Source organism: Orycteropus afer, unplaced genomic scaffold (assembly GCF_000298275.1).
Source record: "Orycteropus afer afer isolate SDZICR_OR568_19922 unplaced genomic scaffold, OryAfe1.0 scaffold00417, whole genome shotgun sequence".
NCBI classification, from domain to species: Eukaryota; Metazoa; Chordata; class Mammalia; order Tubulidentata; family Orycteropodidae; genus Orycteropus; species Orycteropus afer.
The window spans coordinates 2,494,392-2,512,303 of NW_006922004.1; the positions used below are offsets into that span (position 1 = coordinate 2,494,392).

The 17,912-nt window shown below is 39.9% G+C and overlaps 1 protein-coding gene across 1 annotated transcript; it reads right to left on the minus strand.

Moving 5' to 3' along the window:
- Positions 1-253: 253 nt before the first annotated feature.
- On the minus strand, positions 254-10,088 carry LOC103208146 (protein-lysine methyltransferase METTL21C-like). The gene is made up of 4 exons (XM_007953821.2): positions 9,959-10,088; positions 6,731-6,882; positions 1,936-2,053; positions 254-648 (listed from the first exon to the last, which is right to left on the minus strand). The coding sequence occupies exons 1-4, from the start codon at positions 10,086-10,088 to the stop codon at positions 254-256; spliced, it is 795 nt and encodes a 264-aa protein (XP_007952012.1).
- Between the last annotated feature and the right edge of the window lie 7,824 nt (positions 10,089-17,912).

A 17,912-nucleotide genomic window follows, 5' to 3' on the forward strand; every position in this document is an offset into this window, starting at 1 on the left:
CTTAATTGACATTGTTGGAAGTCACTAAAGCTACTTTTATGTTTTTGTTATTCTTTGTAGAGATTTAGATGAATCAGATCATCCTAATTATTTTAGCTAGTTGGCTGCAGTATTGTCATATTTTTTCTACCTAGACTAGCTGTTTCTACTGTGTTCACGATTTTATAAAACAAACTCACTAATAGTCTTTTATTGCCAATGCAATTTCTAACACAGCTCAAGAACACACTTATATTTTTGAAAGACATTTTGTTTAATCCCACTTTAGTATTCCTTTAAAAAGTTTGACTGATGACTCTGGAAATTCAGCTAAGAGTGTTGTATCAAACACTTGCTTGAATTTATCTAAAAATTCATAGTCAGTGCTGAATCTGAATTTGTTTGCCCAAAGCAACACCGTCCCTGGCTGACAAAGGTATGCCATGGTGGTGAGCAACTTGTCCAGGAAGTAATGGTGGTAGACCACATCAGAGGCCAAAACATAATCATAATAAAAAGTAGACTTGGGGAAGTTTTGTTCCAGGTCTTCTCCCCATACCAGTTCTTTCACATCAGGCAGATGGGCTGCACATTTTAGTGTGTTTTTCAAAATATTGTGTTGAAGGTTTCCTAGGACATCAGGCAAATCAGTGGCTGTGACTTGAGCACCTAAGAGAGAAGAAAAATTTTTAATAATTAGGTTATAACATTTAAGTACCACAATGCACATATACTCAGTTTAGAAATACAAGAAATAGAACTGGGTTTCTCAACCTTGACTCTATGACACATGTTGTTGTTATGTGCCGTGGAGTCGGACCTGACTCATAGCGACCCCTGCTTGGGTTTCCAAGGCAGTATCACTGCAGAAGTAGATTGTCCAACCTTCATTCCAAGGAGTGGCTGGTGGGTTTGAACTGCCAGCCTTCTGGTTAGCAGTCAAGTGCCCTAGGCACCATGCTACCAGAGCTCCCCTATGACACATAGGTTGGAAATATTTAATACATCTGGCTGGATGATTCCTTTGGGGAGAGGACTGTCCTGTACACTGTAAGATGCTTAGCAGCATGCCCAGCCTCTACCAATTTGATGTCAGTAGTGCCCTCCCACACTCCTAAGTCATGACATTAAAACATTTCTCCAGACATTGGCACTTGTTCCTCATTTGACAAGATCAGTTGAGAATCATTAAAATAGAATAATATTACCATCTTTTAAGGAATTCTGTGTTAACCAATAGTGTAGTGTTGGAAGATTTTAAGATAGCTAGCTGAACTTACTAAGGTTCTTAACATGTATTTAATAATTCATAATATTTTTATTTCAAAAGTTATATGTGTCTGAAGATTTATTTTTCTCTTACACAAAGTATTCAGTACTTCGTTTTCTCTGCACAAAAGATGATCTATTTTGTCTGACTCTCCTCCCTACCTAAATGCATTAAATTCTTGGGAAGATATCACCAAATTTCCAGACTGGTTTTAACAGAAAAAGAACTGTAATAGTGTAAGCAGAAATATGCCAAATTTGTACCCTACCTCTCACCCAGTACCCAGGAACTCTTGGCAAGCATTTTGATATTAACTTGTGTTCACTGTGACCAACTCTTTTTTTTCCAAAAAATTATTAGTTATAATATACGCCAGGAAAAATAGAGGACAACATAACGTGGCTATTTACAACAGGGACTTGGGAGTTACACCTCCTGAATCTTGACTTTATCACATGGTAATAGGATAGGTAACAGGACAAACTGGGCAATTTACTCAGCCTCTCTTAAGACTAAATTATCTCTTGGGATAACAGTATAAATTCCTAACTCATGACATTTTGGGGTATTCAATGAGTTAAATCAGGGCTAAGCACCTGCACCACAGCCTAACCTTTTATAAGCAGTCATCGTTGTCACAGTAAATGTTATTTGAAATAAGGTCAGGAATAAACAAACGAACAAACCTAAAATACTAGCCACAATGGAAACAAGGCCTGGTCCAGCACCAATTTCAAGTACTTTAGCATCTTGGAGATTCAGTTCCTCTGTATGTTCCTCCAAATACTGACACAAAGCTGTAGCCTAAAAACATTTGCAATATTTTTACCTCAGCATTGGAACATTGGAAACCAGTAACAAACCCTCACCACCCTCCATCCAAAGTTAAATGTTATCAACTAGTTTCAGCTTATTGAATGGTTCATAAGAACTGAAACATACATTCAGTGCTATATTTTTCATCGTGTGCCATTAAGTTGATTCCAACTCATAGCAACCCCATAGGACAGAGTAGAATTGCCCCATAGGGTTTCCTAACCTGTAATCTTTAAGAGAGCAGATCACCAGATGTTCCTGTTTGCTCACCTCCTTCCCACACAGAGCGGCTACTGGACTGAAGCCACCAACCTTCGTTAACAGCCAAACACTTAGCCTCTGTGCCACTAGGGCTCCTTGTGCCATATTTAGATCTTTGGAATGTAAAAGTTCTAATAGTTTCTACACATCTGAGGAAGTGAACAAACAGATTTGTTCACAAAGCTTGCCTGTATCACAAAATTTGAACAACCTACCAGAAATTAGATAGCCCAGCTCTTATAAATCAGGGAACTGTAGGGCTAAAGAGTAATAGCTTCCTCTGCATTAGTCGGGGGCTCTGGTGGTGTAGTGCCTAAGGCAGCTGACTGCTAACCAGAAGTCTGGTGCTTCAAACCCACCAGCCATTCCTCGGAAGGAAGATGGGGCAATCTACTTCCATAGTGATACCACCCAGAAACCCAAGGAGGGGTCGCTGTGAGTCAGATCTGACTCAATGGCACATAACAACAACAACTGGGTTAGTCATGTTGAGTCTCCAGCAGCTCTCAGAATGTGATTGTATGAACTTTTAAAACATCTCTCCCCTGACTCCTTTATCAAAATATAGGTTGGTTAGGATTTTGTCTTCTATGTTGGACAACTAGGCAGTTATTAAAAATTTTTAAAAGTGCCTCATTTAAGAAATACTCAGACAATGAGAATGTTGTTGTTGTTATGTGCCGTCGAGTCGGCCCCAACTCATAGTGACCCCTCCTTGGGTTTCCGAGGCAGTATCACTACAGAAATAGATTGCCCCATCTTCTTCCGAGGAGTGGGAGATGGGTTTGAACCACCACCCTTCTGGTTAGCAGTTAAGTGCCTTAGGTACTACGCTACCAGAGCTCCCGATAACAAGAATTGTTGTTGTTGTTATGTGCCGTCGAGTCAAACCCGACTCATAGTGACCCCTCCTTGGGTTTCCGAGGCAGTATCACTACGGAAGTAGGATTGCCCAACCTTCCTTCTGAGGAGTGGCTGGTGGGTTTGAACCGCCAGCCATCTGGTTAGCAGGCAAGTGTCTTAGCCACTATGCTACCAGAGCTCCCGATAACAAGAATAGTGCTCATCAAACTTTAGTGTGCACACAAGTCATCTGGGGCCTTGTTAAAGATGCAGATTCATGAGGGACCCAGGATCCTGCAGGTGGGGCAAACTCCCAGGTGATGCTTATGCGCTCTTAGAAATCAGGGAAATGTAGGGCTAAAGAATAATAGCTTCCTCTGCATTAGTCGGGAGCTCTGGTGATGATGATATGCTGATGACTGACAAACTATACTTTGAGTCGTAGCAGGAGATTTGAAAAAAAATATGTGAACATATTAGTGTGTGTGTATTATATATATTTATATATATATACAGTATACATATATATATAGGAACTTTCCTTCTTCATTCTCTTGTGTCCAGCTTTCTGACCTTTCTTCAAATAAAGGGTATTTAATTTGTATTACCTCATGAGGTTTTTACATTTATGTCACTAAGATGTCAGCTAGCCATGCCCTGAGTGAGGGAGAGAGATTAAGAAGCATTACTCATGAGGAAGTTACTTAAACTTGAGTATGAGTATAAATAGCCTAGAGGTGGAAATGTGAACTTTGAGATTTAAAAAAAAAAATTGAACTCTAATTTACTTACACTTTTAGGCTTTAACTAAAGACATGTCCTTATCTTCTATTTAACTGCTGGACTTGTTATGATACCACTTTCCATTTTGAGGCTAGGCTGGGTTTGAAGGAAGACTGGGCAATCTACTTCTGTAGAGATGTTGTTGTTGTTATGTGCTGTTGAGTCGGCCCCGACTCATAGCGACCCCTCCTTGGGTTTCTGAGGCAGTATCACTATGGAAGTAGATTGCCCAACTTTCCTTCCGAGGAGTGGCTGGTGGGTTTGAACCACCAGCCTTCTGGTTAGCAGTCAAGTGCCTTAGGCACTATGCTACCAGAGCTACACATCGGAAACCCAAGGAGGGGTCGCTGTGAGTCAGAACTGACTCGAGGGCAGTGAGTTTGGTTTTGGAGTTTTAAGATTATTTAAAACGAGCTGCCTCATCATTGCTGGTGGTCAGATTAGCAGCAAATATAATCCAATTGGTCACTCCATTTCATCCTCATTTGATCACTTAACAAGCATTTATTACACATACACATGCAAAGATGAATATAAGCAGGGAGGGATTACCCAGTACACAAGGAAGTGCAGAGCTTTCTTTTGTTTACTTACTAACATGTGACAGTTCCACCATGGCAAAACCCACGTGAAAGTACGCACTACAGACTCAGCTTACCTTGCTTACTGAGTACAGTGTCCCTGTCAGGGACTGTAAATTTGAAGAGGCTTTGATTCTGTAGGAAAGTGCTGTGAGGTAGGAGAGAGAGAGATGCCAGCCACACCTACCAGCAGAATCTTTGATAGGTGAAAGAATGTGAAATTGCTCACTGCATATTAATAAGTAAGCAGAAATAAGCCCATGGTTACCTACTTATTGAGCAATTGGACATTGAAACATGACACAGCCATGTCTACTCTCAAGGAATTAGGTGGGGAGAACAAGGCATGTACACCAATTATAAACTGCATTTCAGAGAGACAAGTAGCACAAAGGATGCATAGATAAGGCATGGCGGTGAAAGTATACTGGAGGCCACTGGAAAATCAGGGCTGACTTTGTAGTGCCAGGCACAGATCTTGAAGGATGAGTAGGAGTGACAATAAACAGGATACAGAGACATTTCAGGCAGAAGATAGCACGAGAAAGAGTAGCATAGGTGTGAAACAGCACCAAATGGCACACTGCACCTAGTTCAGGAGTTAAGAAGCCAAGTTTTGGGGAAAAGAATTCCCTGGTTCTTAAGTAGAAAGTGATTATTCCCTATTTGTGGGTTTCAATATTAGGAGGAGAGTGTCACTTGGAACAATCAAGAGGATATGTGCCTTGAGGGATTTTCTGAAGAAATAAATAGCTGTAGACTTCCTTCTTTAAGGCCTCTGTCCAGTGAGAGGCTGGCACCATTTGGGGTGTTATCTGGCGATAACTTTCCTCAGGAACAGTTGCATCCTTTGACATTTCAAACACTTTCCCCACCCTTTATGCTAATTAGCAAGCTCTGAAAAGTGATCTCCTTCACAGAGAGCTGCTCTTGAAGTCACAAAAGAAAAAGATGTTTTTCTAACTTACTGCAATCTTTTTTTGACAGCTTTCAGCAAATTGGGGTCCTAAGGGAGGTTAGTGTTTGCTGCATGAAAAACTGAGGCTTTATTTTGAATAAAGCAGTCAAGTGGACCAAAGTCTTTTTTTTTCCATTCCCAATCTCTGATACCCCTGCTATATAGTTGTCTATTTGCTAAATACAATAGGAAACTGGAGAATACTTTGGTGGTTTTCAAACTTCTTATGCCAAAGAAAAGACTTGCTTGCAGAAAATCATACTTCTATGTAAAGGTGTAAAAAGTGGACTATAGTGGGGGTGGGAACTCTGGTATCATAGTGGCTAAGACACGTGCCTGCTAACCAGACGGCTGGCAGTTCAAACCCACCAGCCACTCCTCGGAAGGAAGGTTGGACAATCCTACTTCCGTAGTGATACTGCGTCGGAAACCCAAGGAGGGGTCGCTATGAGTCGGGGCCGACTCGACGGCACATAACAACAACAACATAGTGGGGGTGGAGGTCGATGGGATGTTTTGGGGAGGGAGATGAAACCCTAAGACCTGAGGCCCTTTTGTTGTCTGTCCCCTTCTTCTCCCCAGTGACTTACCTCCACCACCCAGACCACCCAGAGGGAGCTCCAGGAGACCTCTAATTATGAGAAGTCTCTGGATCAGCAGCATCCCCATCACCTGGGAGCTTATAGTGTCACAGGCCCCACTCCAGGCCTACTGAGTCAGAGTCTGCATTTTAACAAGATCCCAGTATGATTCACATGACTGTTGACGTTTGAGAATTCTGATCTGGAACCTTACCCACTACGCCACCAGAGCTCCTTATTAAAAAAAAAATAATAATAAACCACCAAACTCACTGCCATCAAGTTGGACCCAACTCCAAGGCGGTATCACTCCGGAAGTAGATTGCCCAACTTTCCTTCCAAGGAGTGCCTGGTGGGTTTGAACCGCCAGGTTTTTGGTTAGCAGTCACATGCCTTCGGCACTACGCCACCAGAGCTCCTGAGCTCCTTATAGCATAGAGCAAAATCAAGGCTTCAGGAAGAGATGATATGCTTATGCTGAGCCTAAGCGTTTCCCAATCACACCATCACTACTCCTAGGGCACCAATAGTGGATCCTCAGTTTGAGAAGCACAGAATGTTAAAGCATTTGGCAGAGTGTCCAAGACAACACCAATGTAAGAAATTGCTATTATCATCTCCGGGTATCCTGGCATCACAAATGTAGCAGTTCTCTCACCCCTGGCCACACCACTGCTCCATAACTCTCTATTGATTCTTGAATGACAATCTTCTTGCCTGCATACAGATAATTCTCCTGAGTGTAACTGGAATAATTTGTAGGAGCAAATTTCTGGAGGCTTTGAAGAGATGACTCTATCTTGTTAGAATCTGTGCAGCAGAAAATAAAATGAGTTGCATTATTAATCCAATGCAAATGTATCCTCGGTATAATTGTTCAAATGGGAATAGATTAAGCAATCTTTCCATAAAAAGAGTGGGTAATGCTTTCAATGACAATGGCTGCAAACAAGCACAAAACGGAATTACATGGATGGACAGAGGCATGACATTCAGACATGACATTTTTATAATATGACAGAGGACTAAAGGATGCCCTGGGACCTTCCCTCTGTTTAAGGGAGGGTAAAAGAGGTGTGGATCCAGTGGGATCTAGTCCCCACCCTACGTTTTGATAACAGGAGAAAGCTAATTTACCAGCAAAATGACACGAGTGGAGCTATCTGGTTAAGGAGGAACTAGGTAAACACCAATCTGATATTTTTAGGTCTTGAAGTGAAATAAAATTCCCAAGTATTGGTCATAGCATGTTCCTTAAATTCTTCCCACTCCTCAAAAGGTACAGGCTACCCAAAGAAGAGCCAACTCCACGGTCCTGGGCAAGGTTGTCAGATGAGCTCTGGCTATTAAGTTACTATTGCTTTAAATACTCCTTTAAACTCATGACCCACTATAGCAGCTCTCAAATATCATATAAAATAAGAGGAAAAGAGCATCTGATCAGGGACTGACACGATGTAATCTCTAATTGTTACAATCTTTCCAGAATGTTTAAGAATAAAAAGAATTGTGAGTAAAAATGCCAGGAATGAGGATGTTGGGCATATGCATATTTAGGGGCTGTCAATAGCAGAGAGAAAGATGTTGGGATCAGCAGGGAGAACTCTAAGGAAGGGGAGAAAGTCAGTTGTATTTGCGTGAAATCTGCTTTACTTGACTGGGAGTGTAATTCAGGCTTATGAAAATCCTTTTAGAAGGTGGTCAGTTAGCATTTGAAATACTCTAATCAGAAATAGGGTAGAGGAGTAGAGGGTCAAGTAGTAGGCTTTTGAAAAGCCTAATTAGGAGTTTGCTCTTCATACATATGTTACTTCAAGAATCACTAATTTCAGTATGCACTAAAATAGTGCTGTACTGCTAGTTCACAAACCATTTGTAACTGATTAACAGATAAATTTAAAAACTGGGAGTAAATGTTTAGAAATGTTTCTGACATTTTTACAATGTTTGCTGAGTATAATTACAAAAATCTTGGGCCTTGTATTTTGTGTATATATATATAAACTGGAAATTCATTTTTGTTGTATTTTACAAAAGTTTCAGTTTGTGATAGATTGGGGGTGGAGAAGGAAAAACAAACAATTGTCCTTGAAGATAGCGTGGCTGAATCACTACTCTCTACATACTTGGAAATTAGCATGTTGGATGCTTGGGCTTCTTTAGAGTGTTGTTCTTGGCCACAGGTCCTGATTTAGTGTGTTCCATTGTGCGAAGAATTTTCTGTCCTGACCAAAAGGGAAGTTCCAGAGACTCAGGACTTCACGGAGCTTGCAAAAACTTGCTAATAAATAGGCAATTTGGACCTTAGACTGTGTCCCTTCCTGTCATATGTCCTGGTAGGGGATTGTAGGGAGGCTGTAGGGTAGAGAAGGAGACCGGTAAGCTTCCCCTACCTCTTATTATGGGAGTCTACTGACATCTAACAAAAAGAACCCAATATTTATGAATGACTCAATGGGCCCAATTTCTACCATAGTGCTCAGAGGCTCTCTGACTTCTGTTTCAGAGACAATAAGGAGGCAGAGGACTAGGCAGTAGTGAACTGGTAAGTGTTTAACAACCAGCTGGGAGAGAGAAGAAGATGGGCTGATTCATGGGGTTTGCTGATTCCCATGGTGTAAATACTTCCTACCATGGCTGATTTCAAGGTACCAGCCTGACGTCGCTTGAAGAGACGTGCAGTCGCACAACATTATATTGTATTTGTACCTTACAGATATAATAGACAAGAGCATATGTAATAGTATAGTGGAATAAAATAGTAAGTGAGGAGTTCGGAGTATTTATTGCTTTAATTTATAATATACTTTTGTCTTTAATATAATTCATTTAAATGGAACTTTGTATAATTTAAATTTTAGTAATCGTGATGTTTAATAATCAGCTTGCAAAGCTCCTGAAATTCAGGAGTCAGTACAAGCCAGCTCAGCATACCACAGGAGTAGGTGACCCAGAGTGGCAGGACACTGTGTCACCTCTCAAGGCCTCTCTTCCCCACCCACTGTCTCCCAGGCTGTGCCTTCTACCTTTATTCCCACTTACATCATTTGGTGATTTATTTCCTTTCCAAGGATATAGGAAAAATTAATGGAGTTATATGGAATGGCTCATCATTTCATTGGTAAATAAACTGAGTAAATTTTCAGTTTACACGCCTATCAACTTTATAAAGAAACATGAACATTTAAATATTCTCCTATATCACCCTTCTACATACTAGAAAGATAAACAGAAGTATTGCATATTAAAAATTTGCAGTTTTTGTACTATGCTAGCCTAATAACTTTAGAGGGACTAGATTTTCAAGATAAGGTTGAGCTGCATTTTTATATAAATACTTTAATAAAAAAAATAATTTATTAATAAAAAGTAATTCATTTAGTAGAGTTGAGACATAATCTTACCTCTTCAAATGATTGTAAACATTTTAAGTGATATGTCTTGGCTTTTATTATATCATTTGTTATGTCTATTATTTATTTAGTACTGAGTCCTTGCCCAGCAATGCAACCCTAAACCAATACATTGCCCTAATGGGAAAATATATTTTCATTTACAATGATTGACTGTATGTTGTAGCTGCCAGGAATGCATTTGGACTGAAAACAGAAACAAAATAGCTTTAGTTTCTTTAAAAAAAAAAAAAAAAAGTCTTATTCCAAATAACAGCCTTAGAGTTTTACACAAGATAAAACAAATTTGTGGACTTGACAAGTAAATAATGAAAAAACAAATTACTTTAATGCTATGTTCATACTTGCATAAAGGCATTTTTCTACTATGCTTCATCTTGGTAAAATGAAAATTTGTATCATCGAAGTTTGCTTGGAAATGTTACTGCCAGGAAAACAATTGAGAAGGTATTGAAGCAGAGACAAGGAGTTACCTTGTGGGAGTCCCGCAGTGCCATCTTTTTGGAGACTCTCCTTCTTCTCTGCCTCTAGACAGCCACCTGGAGTCCTCGGTGCTTCCCCAAGGTGCCCGGGCTGCAGCGTGGAGTTCAGACACACATCCATAACCAGAGTCTTCTGGAAGAGAAAGAGCTGGAAGGGACCCGAGGAGCTCAGCCCAAGTCAACTCTGACTGAGCCTCCCAGAGGGCTCTAGAAGGTGTAGCTTATCGCCTTAGCATCTGCTGTGCCAAAAGAAATGTCTGCTTTTCAGTTTAGTTCCCTGGATGAGCAAAGGAGCCACCAAGAGAGCTGTCAGCCTGGTTTTGCAAAGCAAAGTAGAGGAAGACCATTAAATATTACTGAACCTATTATACACATGAAGAAATGTAAAAACTGTGTAATTGTAACCAGAGAAGGGGCAATAGGTTGCTCAGCAGACAGTAATGAGTTTTTCTTCTTTTGCAAATGTGTTCTTTACCATCCCTGCTCCCTAGTATGTGGCACATCACTAAGGTGTGGTGTCTAAGATTTATTTCTACTGACCTTTGGAAAAGAAGCTTAAAAAACAATCTGTCCAGCATTATATAGCATTGGGGGCACCTTGTGGATTGTGCAGTTAATGACATCATAGAGGAGAAGCCAGGATTTGGAGCAAATGGAGGGCTCTTCCCTCATCTGAGGCTTTATCACAGTGTAGTAGAAAGCGCTGTGAGTGGAGAGCCAGGAGCCTGAGTTGGCTCCTCACTCTGACACTTGGCAACTCACTCAATCCCTTCAGCACCCATTTCCTCATCAGCAAAAAGGGGATAATAATATCTGTCTACCTCATAGGGCTACAGCAAGAAACAGAAAAGTGAACGTGATTAATAAGGCTCAGGAAAATGATCCCTAATCCAGAAAAAGAAGCCCTGATCATTGATCTGCATCAAAATAATAATACCTGCCATTGCTGGTGGACATAGTGTATTGTTACCAGACAATGTCCTTGTGATTTAAATGTACTGATTCATTTAATACAGCAACCCTTAGAGGTGGATACTATTATTGCAGTTTTTCTCAGATGAGAGAAAGTCAGGGATTAAGTATTAATTAATTAATTCAGTGATTAATAAACTGAGGTCATACAGCTGGCCAAGAGCACAGCTGGGAGTCAAACCCAGTCCAGCTGTAGCATCCACATTCTTAACTACTAAGAAGCGCATAGTTTTGCTGGCCTTGGTTTATCCCTGGTTTTCTTTGCTAGTTTGCCCTGAAATTACTCATAAAGTCCATGTTGTGACAATGACATTTTTTTAGCCTTTTTAAAAAATGAAAATGGTTTTCTTCGTCCGTGTTTATCATCTTTGGTTTATTCTCCACATACCATCATGTTGTTTCAGCCAACTGGAGACGGATAGTGGACACACCAACCATACCATCTCTAATTAAGTGACCTGAAATCCAACACTACATCCAGCCATTCAGGTATGGGATTACCCCGGTAAACAAACACACAGAACATAAGAAAGAACACCCCTTCCCTCCCGGTGTATGCAATTCCATGCCATACCTAGGGGGGTTATATGCTCATCGCATTTCTGTGCAACAAGACGCCAGAGAAATGAGATTGTTGTGAGAAGATCTGTGTTTTCATTGGCTCCACAATCAAATAATCAGATATTTGCCTTAACTTTCCAACTCACTAAACCAGCCAAGGGCACAGATCTGTGATTTGTGGGAAATTTTTTTATCTTGCAGATATTTTCTTGCTCCTTCCCCTCAGCTTTCCCACAGCTCCAGGAAGTCAATGGTTCCCCCTAAAATACAGCAGATGGGTTGTTTTTGAACACATGGAGTATCTTCAGGGCAGAAGTCTCAAAGCTCTGCCAATACAACCCACACTGAAGATGTAGATAACGGTGACACCTACCTCAGATGGTGGTTGTGGGAATTAAGAGAGGTAATTTATACAAAGGCCCTTGCATGGAACACTATCAACTGTTATGGTCATCTCCAAAGCTATAGAGTAAACATCAAATATAATATGCAAAATTCCCATGCATCACTATAGAACTCTGCCCATTAAAAATTTAATTAATTAAATAATTTAAATTTTTAAAAAATTTCCTCATGTTGAGTGCATGAAAAAACAGCTATTTTCAGACAAATACCATTGTGGAATGAAATAACTCCCTTCCCCATCACTGTAGTTCACATGAGAAATTAATTTTCTCCTAACATTGAAAAGCAATCAAAATAATAACAGCTGCAGTCTAATTAGTGTTAATTGTTAGTTTCACACATTATATTTTATTTAAAATATATTTAATGGTTCAATAAAGCATTTTGTTTAATATTTAATAAATGCTTTTATAGGGTTTTTCCAATGAGTCCTTGTTAGTACCCCCCAAAATAATTTTGAACTATTAGCTCAACTCTATCTTTACCTTGTGTAGCAGAGAGATGTGTGGTTTCTTTGCACCCTTTGATCCCTATGTTTTATATAGGTCTGCACCTGAAAGGATTAGCATTTTATGAACAAAAGCCAGCCAGTGGAAGTCCAAGTTATTTAGGGTAACATTACCTACCACTACTCATAGACAAGTTACTTTGCTAGGATTCTCTCTAGCTCTCACAAACACACACACACAAACACAAAGTCTTTGAAACATGAAATGGAATCAAAAGATCCAGAAATGTCATTCCAGCAGGAAAGAGGCTGTCCTCTGTGGTATCCAGCTGCTGCGGTGTAGTTTGAAATGTAGATTTAGTTTTTAAAGAAATGGTGATGGGTAGTTGGGGCTTTGTAAAGACCTGCAAACTTTTTGCTCATTAGCCAGCCTCCTGAAGCTGAAGAGAAAGAGCATACCTGGATCAACTTGGTCCAGAGCTCTAATTCTGGTGGCTACAGAGACTCTGCACATAGGAAGGAAACTTCTACACAAAAGAAAGAAGCATGTGCATCCAAAAGAAGGAATGTGAGTTCAAGACTTATGAAAGTTGCATATGGGACATTTAGGAGAGACAACGACAAACAGGAAAGCAGAAAAATACTTCCAAGAAAAAGTTAAGCCATTGTTATTTATTTACTTGCAATAAGGGGCAGTACGCAAGGGAAGAAGAAAAGCCTGTGCTTGTTTAGGAAGCATGTAGACCCTTAAAATAGAATACATTGTAGGTCATGTAAAGTAAAGCTTCAGGGAAATGGGAATTAAATACTCATTCCCATTTATAAGGTCCCATGTTTAACCAGTGGGTTGAATAGTGATTTAACTTGAATAGAAAAAAGAGCTTTTTTTAAAAAAAATCCAAGCTTGGTACTCTCCTCTATGTATATAAATAAACTGACAAAGATTTTATGTTATTTTTTATAGTTATTAAAACATGTTATTTATTAAAATATATATATTTAGAATATATATATATATATTTTATGTCAATTTCTTTTAACTCAGGAGCTTTGTCTGAGTGTGTAGTGATCTAATAACTATTACAATGAGTCTTCTTTTCCCACTCCCTTAAATGAAGTTTTTTCCAATTCTATCATTTTAATGTTTTCTTATTCCCAAAATGGGTCTAGTTCTATGATTGCATCCTGCATTTCTGTAGTGTTTTCCACCAGATGTCATGATCTGTATAAGAAATAGCAAAAATACACTCATTATTAAAATTATATAAATAATTCTTTAAACTTATGCCAATGTATATGAATACATATGTATATGTGATATACATTATATGTAGTATAATATATAATATATATACTTATTTTATAGACATTTTATAATACAAAAAAACAGAAAGAAGAAAAAATATTTTAAATCATCTTTAATCCCACTATTTGGGGAGATAAGCCTGGTTAACATATTTTTAAATATATATCAGCTTCTAGGCTTTTAAAAAAATAAGCCTAAAAAATTATTTTACTGAGAATGAAAGTGTACAGAAGCAAACACATATTTGATTCAGTATGTTATTGTTGTTGTTGTTATGTGCTGTCAAGTCAGACCCAATTCATAGCGACCCCTCCTTGGGATTCTGAGGCTGTATCACTACGGAAGTAGATCGCCCAACCTTCCTTCCCAGGAGTGGCTGGTGGGTTTGAACCACCAGCCCTCTGGTTAGCAGTCAAAGTGCCTTAGGCATTAATATATATAGTATGGTATATTCTATTATTTTAAGAGATTCTTTTTAATACTATCTTCAAAAGCCATCTTTTATGTAGCTGCTTTAAGCAATAAGTCAGAACACTACTGTTGGAACTGGAATAAATAACAGAGGTTCCTAAATTCTAGATGGACTATATCAGGATTAGTTGGAAGCTTCAAAATACATAGACTGTCCCAGCCTGGGCATCTTTTTTTTTAAAAGTTCTGAGAAGGAACCTAGAAGTTTGGATTCTGTAAAAGCAGGATTGGGAATTCTTGGTCGGAGAACGGCTCCCTGTGTGTCTGCAGCACCTGGCACACAGTAAGTGTCAATCTGCATAATTTGCTCTTGAGTGTGAGTCTCTGAGGGCCTGAGCGGCCAGGGGAAGACTCCAAGAGGCTTGGGGAGGGGCTAGAGGATTGGGACAGAGCAGGGAACACATGAGTTGTTGTCAAATAGTTGAAGTGCCGTCACGTGAAGAGAGATTAGGCCTTTTGCATGGTTCTGGAGGTCACACTGATGAAGTAAGTTACTGGGAAGCAGATTTGGAAAAGAACTTTCTAACAAGAGAGCAATGGAACAATTGATCTCGGGAAGCCTAGCATAATGGAAAGTGGGCCAAATTTGGAGTCAGAAGATGCAACATTGGATTCAAGGTTTATGCAGGGTCAATAAAGAGGCTATGCAGGGTCAATAAAGAGGCTATGCAGGGTCAATAAAGAGGCTATGCATATGCTGTCACTGCCCTTCTCCATCAGCACAGACATAAGATCTATCACTTGCTGACTAAGCTCTGGAGAATGATGGTTCTCAATATGGGACAATTTTGCAACCCCTATTCTTGTCCCCAGTATATATTTGCTAATTTTAAAAGACATTACTAGTCACTGCTGGGAGCTCTGGTAGCATAGTGCCTAAGACACTTGACTGCTAACCAGAAGGCTGGAGGTTCAAACCCACCAGCCACTCCTCAGAAGGAAGATGGGGCAATCTACTTCCATAGTGATACTGCCTCGGAAACCCAAGGAGGGGTCGCTATGAGTCGGGTCCAACTCGATGGCACATAACAACAACAAATAAGTCACTGCTTAGGGAGAGGATGCTATTGGCATCTAATATTCCAGTAGAGGCAGGGATGCTGCTAGACATCCTACAATGCATGGGACAGCCCCTCAAAACAAAGAATTTTCCAGCCTAAAATGTCCATAGTGTCAAAGTTGAGAAATCCTGCCCTAGTAAATAGAGCAGAGTTGTCATGCAGAATAAAACCTAGTTATCATCCTAGGCATCATACCATGACATCTGTTGGCTGTGTGATCTTGGGTAAATTGTTGACCTCTTCAGTCTCAGTCTCCTCATCAGTGAAATGGAGGTGAATGAACATTTACAGAGTATCGAATACATGCCAGACTAAGATGGGCTAGGGAGAAAGGCCTGGTGATCTACTTCCAAAAATCAGCTGATGAAAATGTTCTGATTACAGCTTCAATCTGTAACCAATCATGGAGATGGTACAGGGTGTTTCATTCATTGTGCATGGCGTTTTCACTAGTTAGGGGCACAACTGATAGATAATAGATAACATAATACATAACAAATCCTGAGGTACATCTTCATATGTTATTGTTAGTTGCCATCGAGTCGTCTCCAACTCACAGTGACCCTATGTACAGCAGAATGAAACACTGCCCAGCCCAGTGCCAGCCCCACAATCTTTGCTATACTTGAGCCCATCGTTGCAGCCACTGTTGAGGGTCTTCCCCTTTTTCAATGTCCCTCCAATTTGCCAAGCATGAAATCCTTCTCTAGGGAATGGTCCCATTTTACAACCTGACCAAAGTAGGTGAGACGAAGTCTGGCCATTCTCGCTTCCAAGGAGCATTCTGGCTGTACTTTGTCCAGGACAGATCTGTTAGTTCTTTTAGCAGTCCATGGTACTTTCAGCATTCTTCGCCAGCACCACAACTCAAAAGCATCAACTCTTCTTCGGTCTTCCTTATTCACCATGCCTTCATATAGATCCAAGCATTCCAGCTTAGTCTGTTTTTTCCACAAAACACACCTAGAGATGAGAATTTGAAGGAAAATGTTTTACTTCAGAAGCACAACCAGCACAGGAAAGAAGGTAGAAATAATAAAGGTAGAAGGAAGCAGCCAACAAAGGATGTGGAATGAAGCCAGCTACTGATGGCTGTGGGTAATAGAAGCTTAACCCAAGGGAAAGCACTGGAAGATCAGGCAAGACACACACCTCACCATTATTTCATTCAAAGGTCCAGAGAGCTGTGGGGGTATTTATCCACAGATACTTCAAGCACAGATTTAGAGACTAGTAGCTGGACCACTCGATATGTCTGGAAATGTGGTTAGGCTGCCATAACATCTACTTATGGCACCCTTATACACACACACACACACATACATACATACATACATAAAATCATTCCTTTACAGAATTGTGTGAATAAAATGAAGTGTTATATAGCTGAAAAAATTTGGCATAGTACCAGGAAACTAGAAGGTCACCAATAAATAAATATCATATGGCTTTCAAGTAGAGAGTAATTCAGGGCCCTTTGGAAGGATTCCGTGGCATTAACTGAATCAAGTGGAAATGCTAAAATCCAAGCATTGAGAACTAGAGAACCCAAGGTGTTCCATTTCCAGAGATCTCAGCAGCAGAAGCTCATGTGTCTTCTGTTTAAACATTTCTGTTAGAGGCCTCCACCATCTTCCACTCTTCTGTATCTGTGGTCAAGATTTAAAGTCTAGGATAAAAGACTGTGATTGGTATAACTTGGCTTTTAGCTTACCCTTATTGTCAAGGCTGGGGTCATGTGAAAATCAGCCCATCAAATCATGTGGAGTAGGGCTGAAAACCCCAAGAAGGGACTTGGGGCCAATACAAAGTCAGTTACTTCTGGCTCTCTCCTTCTCTTCTCTGCCTTCCTGTGCATACACACTTTCTTCTTTCCATAATTACAATTTCAAAGTAGAAACATATCTTCTCTACAATGGAAGATAGCCTAAAGTCATATTTGACTATTGTATCCCACCCCCCAAAAAAATGGAATCATTGTTTTGTTCAGATTTCCACATAGTGTCCATTTCTTCCCATTTCCATTGTTTCTTTCCTAAGTAACCATGAATAACAACTTGATTAGCTGTTTCATCACTAGTACCATGGGCTGCTACTCCCATACCAGAATATGAATGAGCATATCCTTATTTGTCACTTTATCTTCGTTTGATAAACAATTTGGAATACCTGTATCAGTTAGAGATTGCATTCTGCAAATAAGAGTCACTAAAAACGTAAACCATCTAAGGTTGACATGATGAGGTCTCTGGCCTTCCTCGCGTGGTCAGTTTTGCAAGAGAGTTCCTGCAGCTCTGTCCATCAAGTCAGCGCTTCAGTTAGTAAGAAAGAAGAATTCTGATGGTCAAAGGTCAAATGTTAACTGAGTTTTAAAAATTCTCTTTTAAGGTGCTTTCCTGGAGGCCTTAAACAACAACTTCTACCTATATGTCATTGGCCAGACTATCCATGGCCACATCTATCTCCAGGGGTGGCTGAGAAATGTACTTTTTTAAACTGTGCAACAAAATCATGGTTTCTTTTCTGTTAGAGACTGAAAGAAGGGAAGAATTGATATTGGGTAAACAATTACTAATGAATGTCACATGCCTCAGAATTTCCTGAGGGTCTTTTGCTTGTGCCCAACTATTGGTACCAATTTTGGTATCATAGATTTTTGGTTGCAGTAAACAAAGTTTATCGGAAGAATTTATCTAAGGAACATGAGAACATTGAACCAGT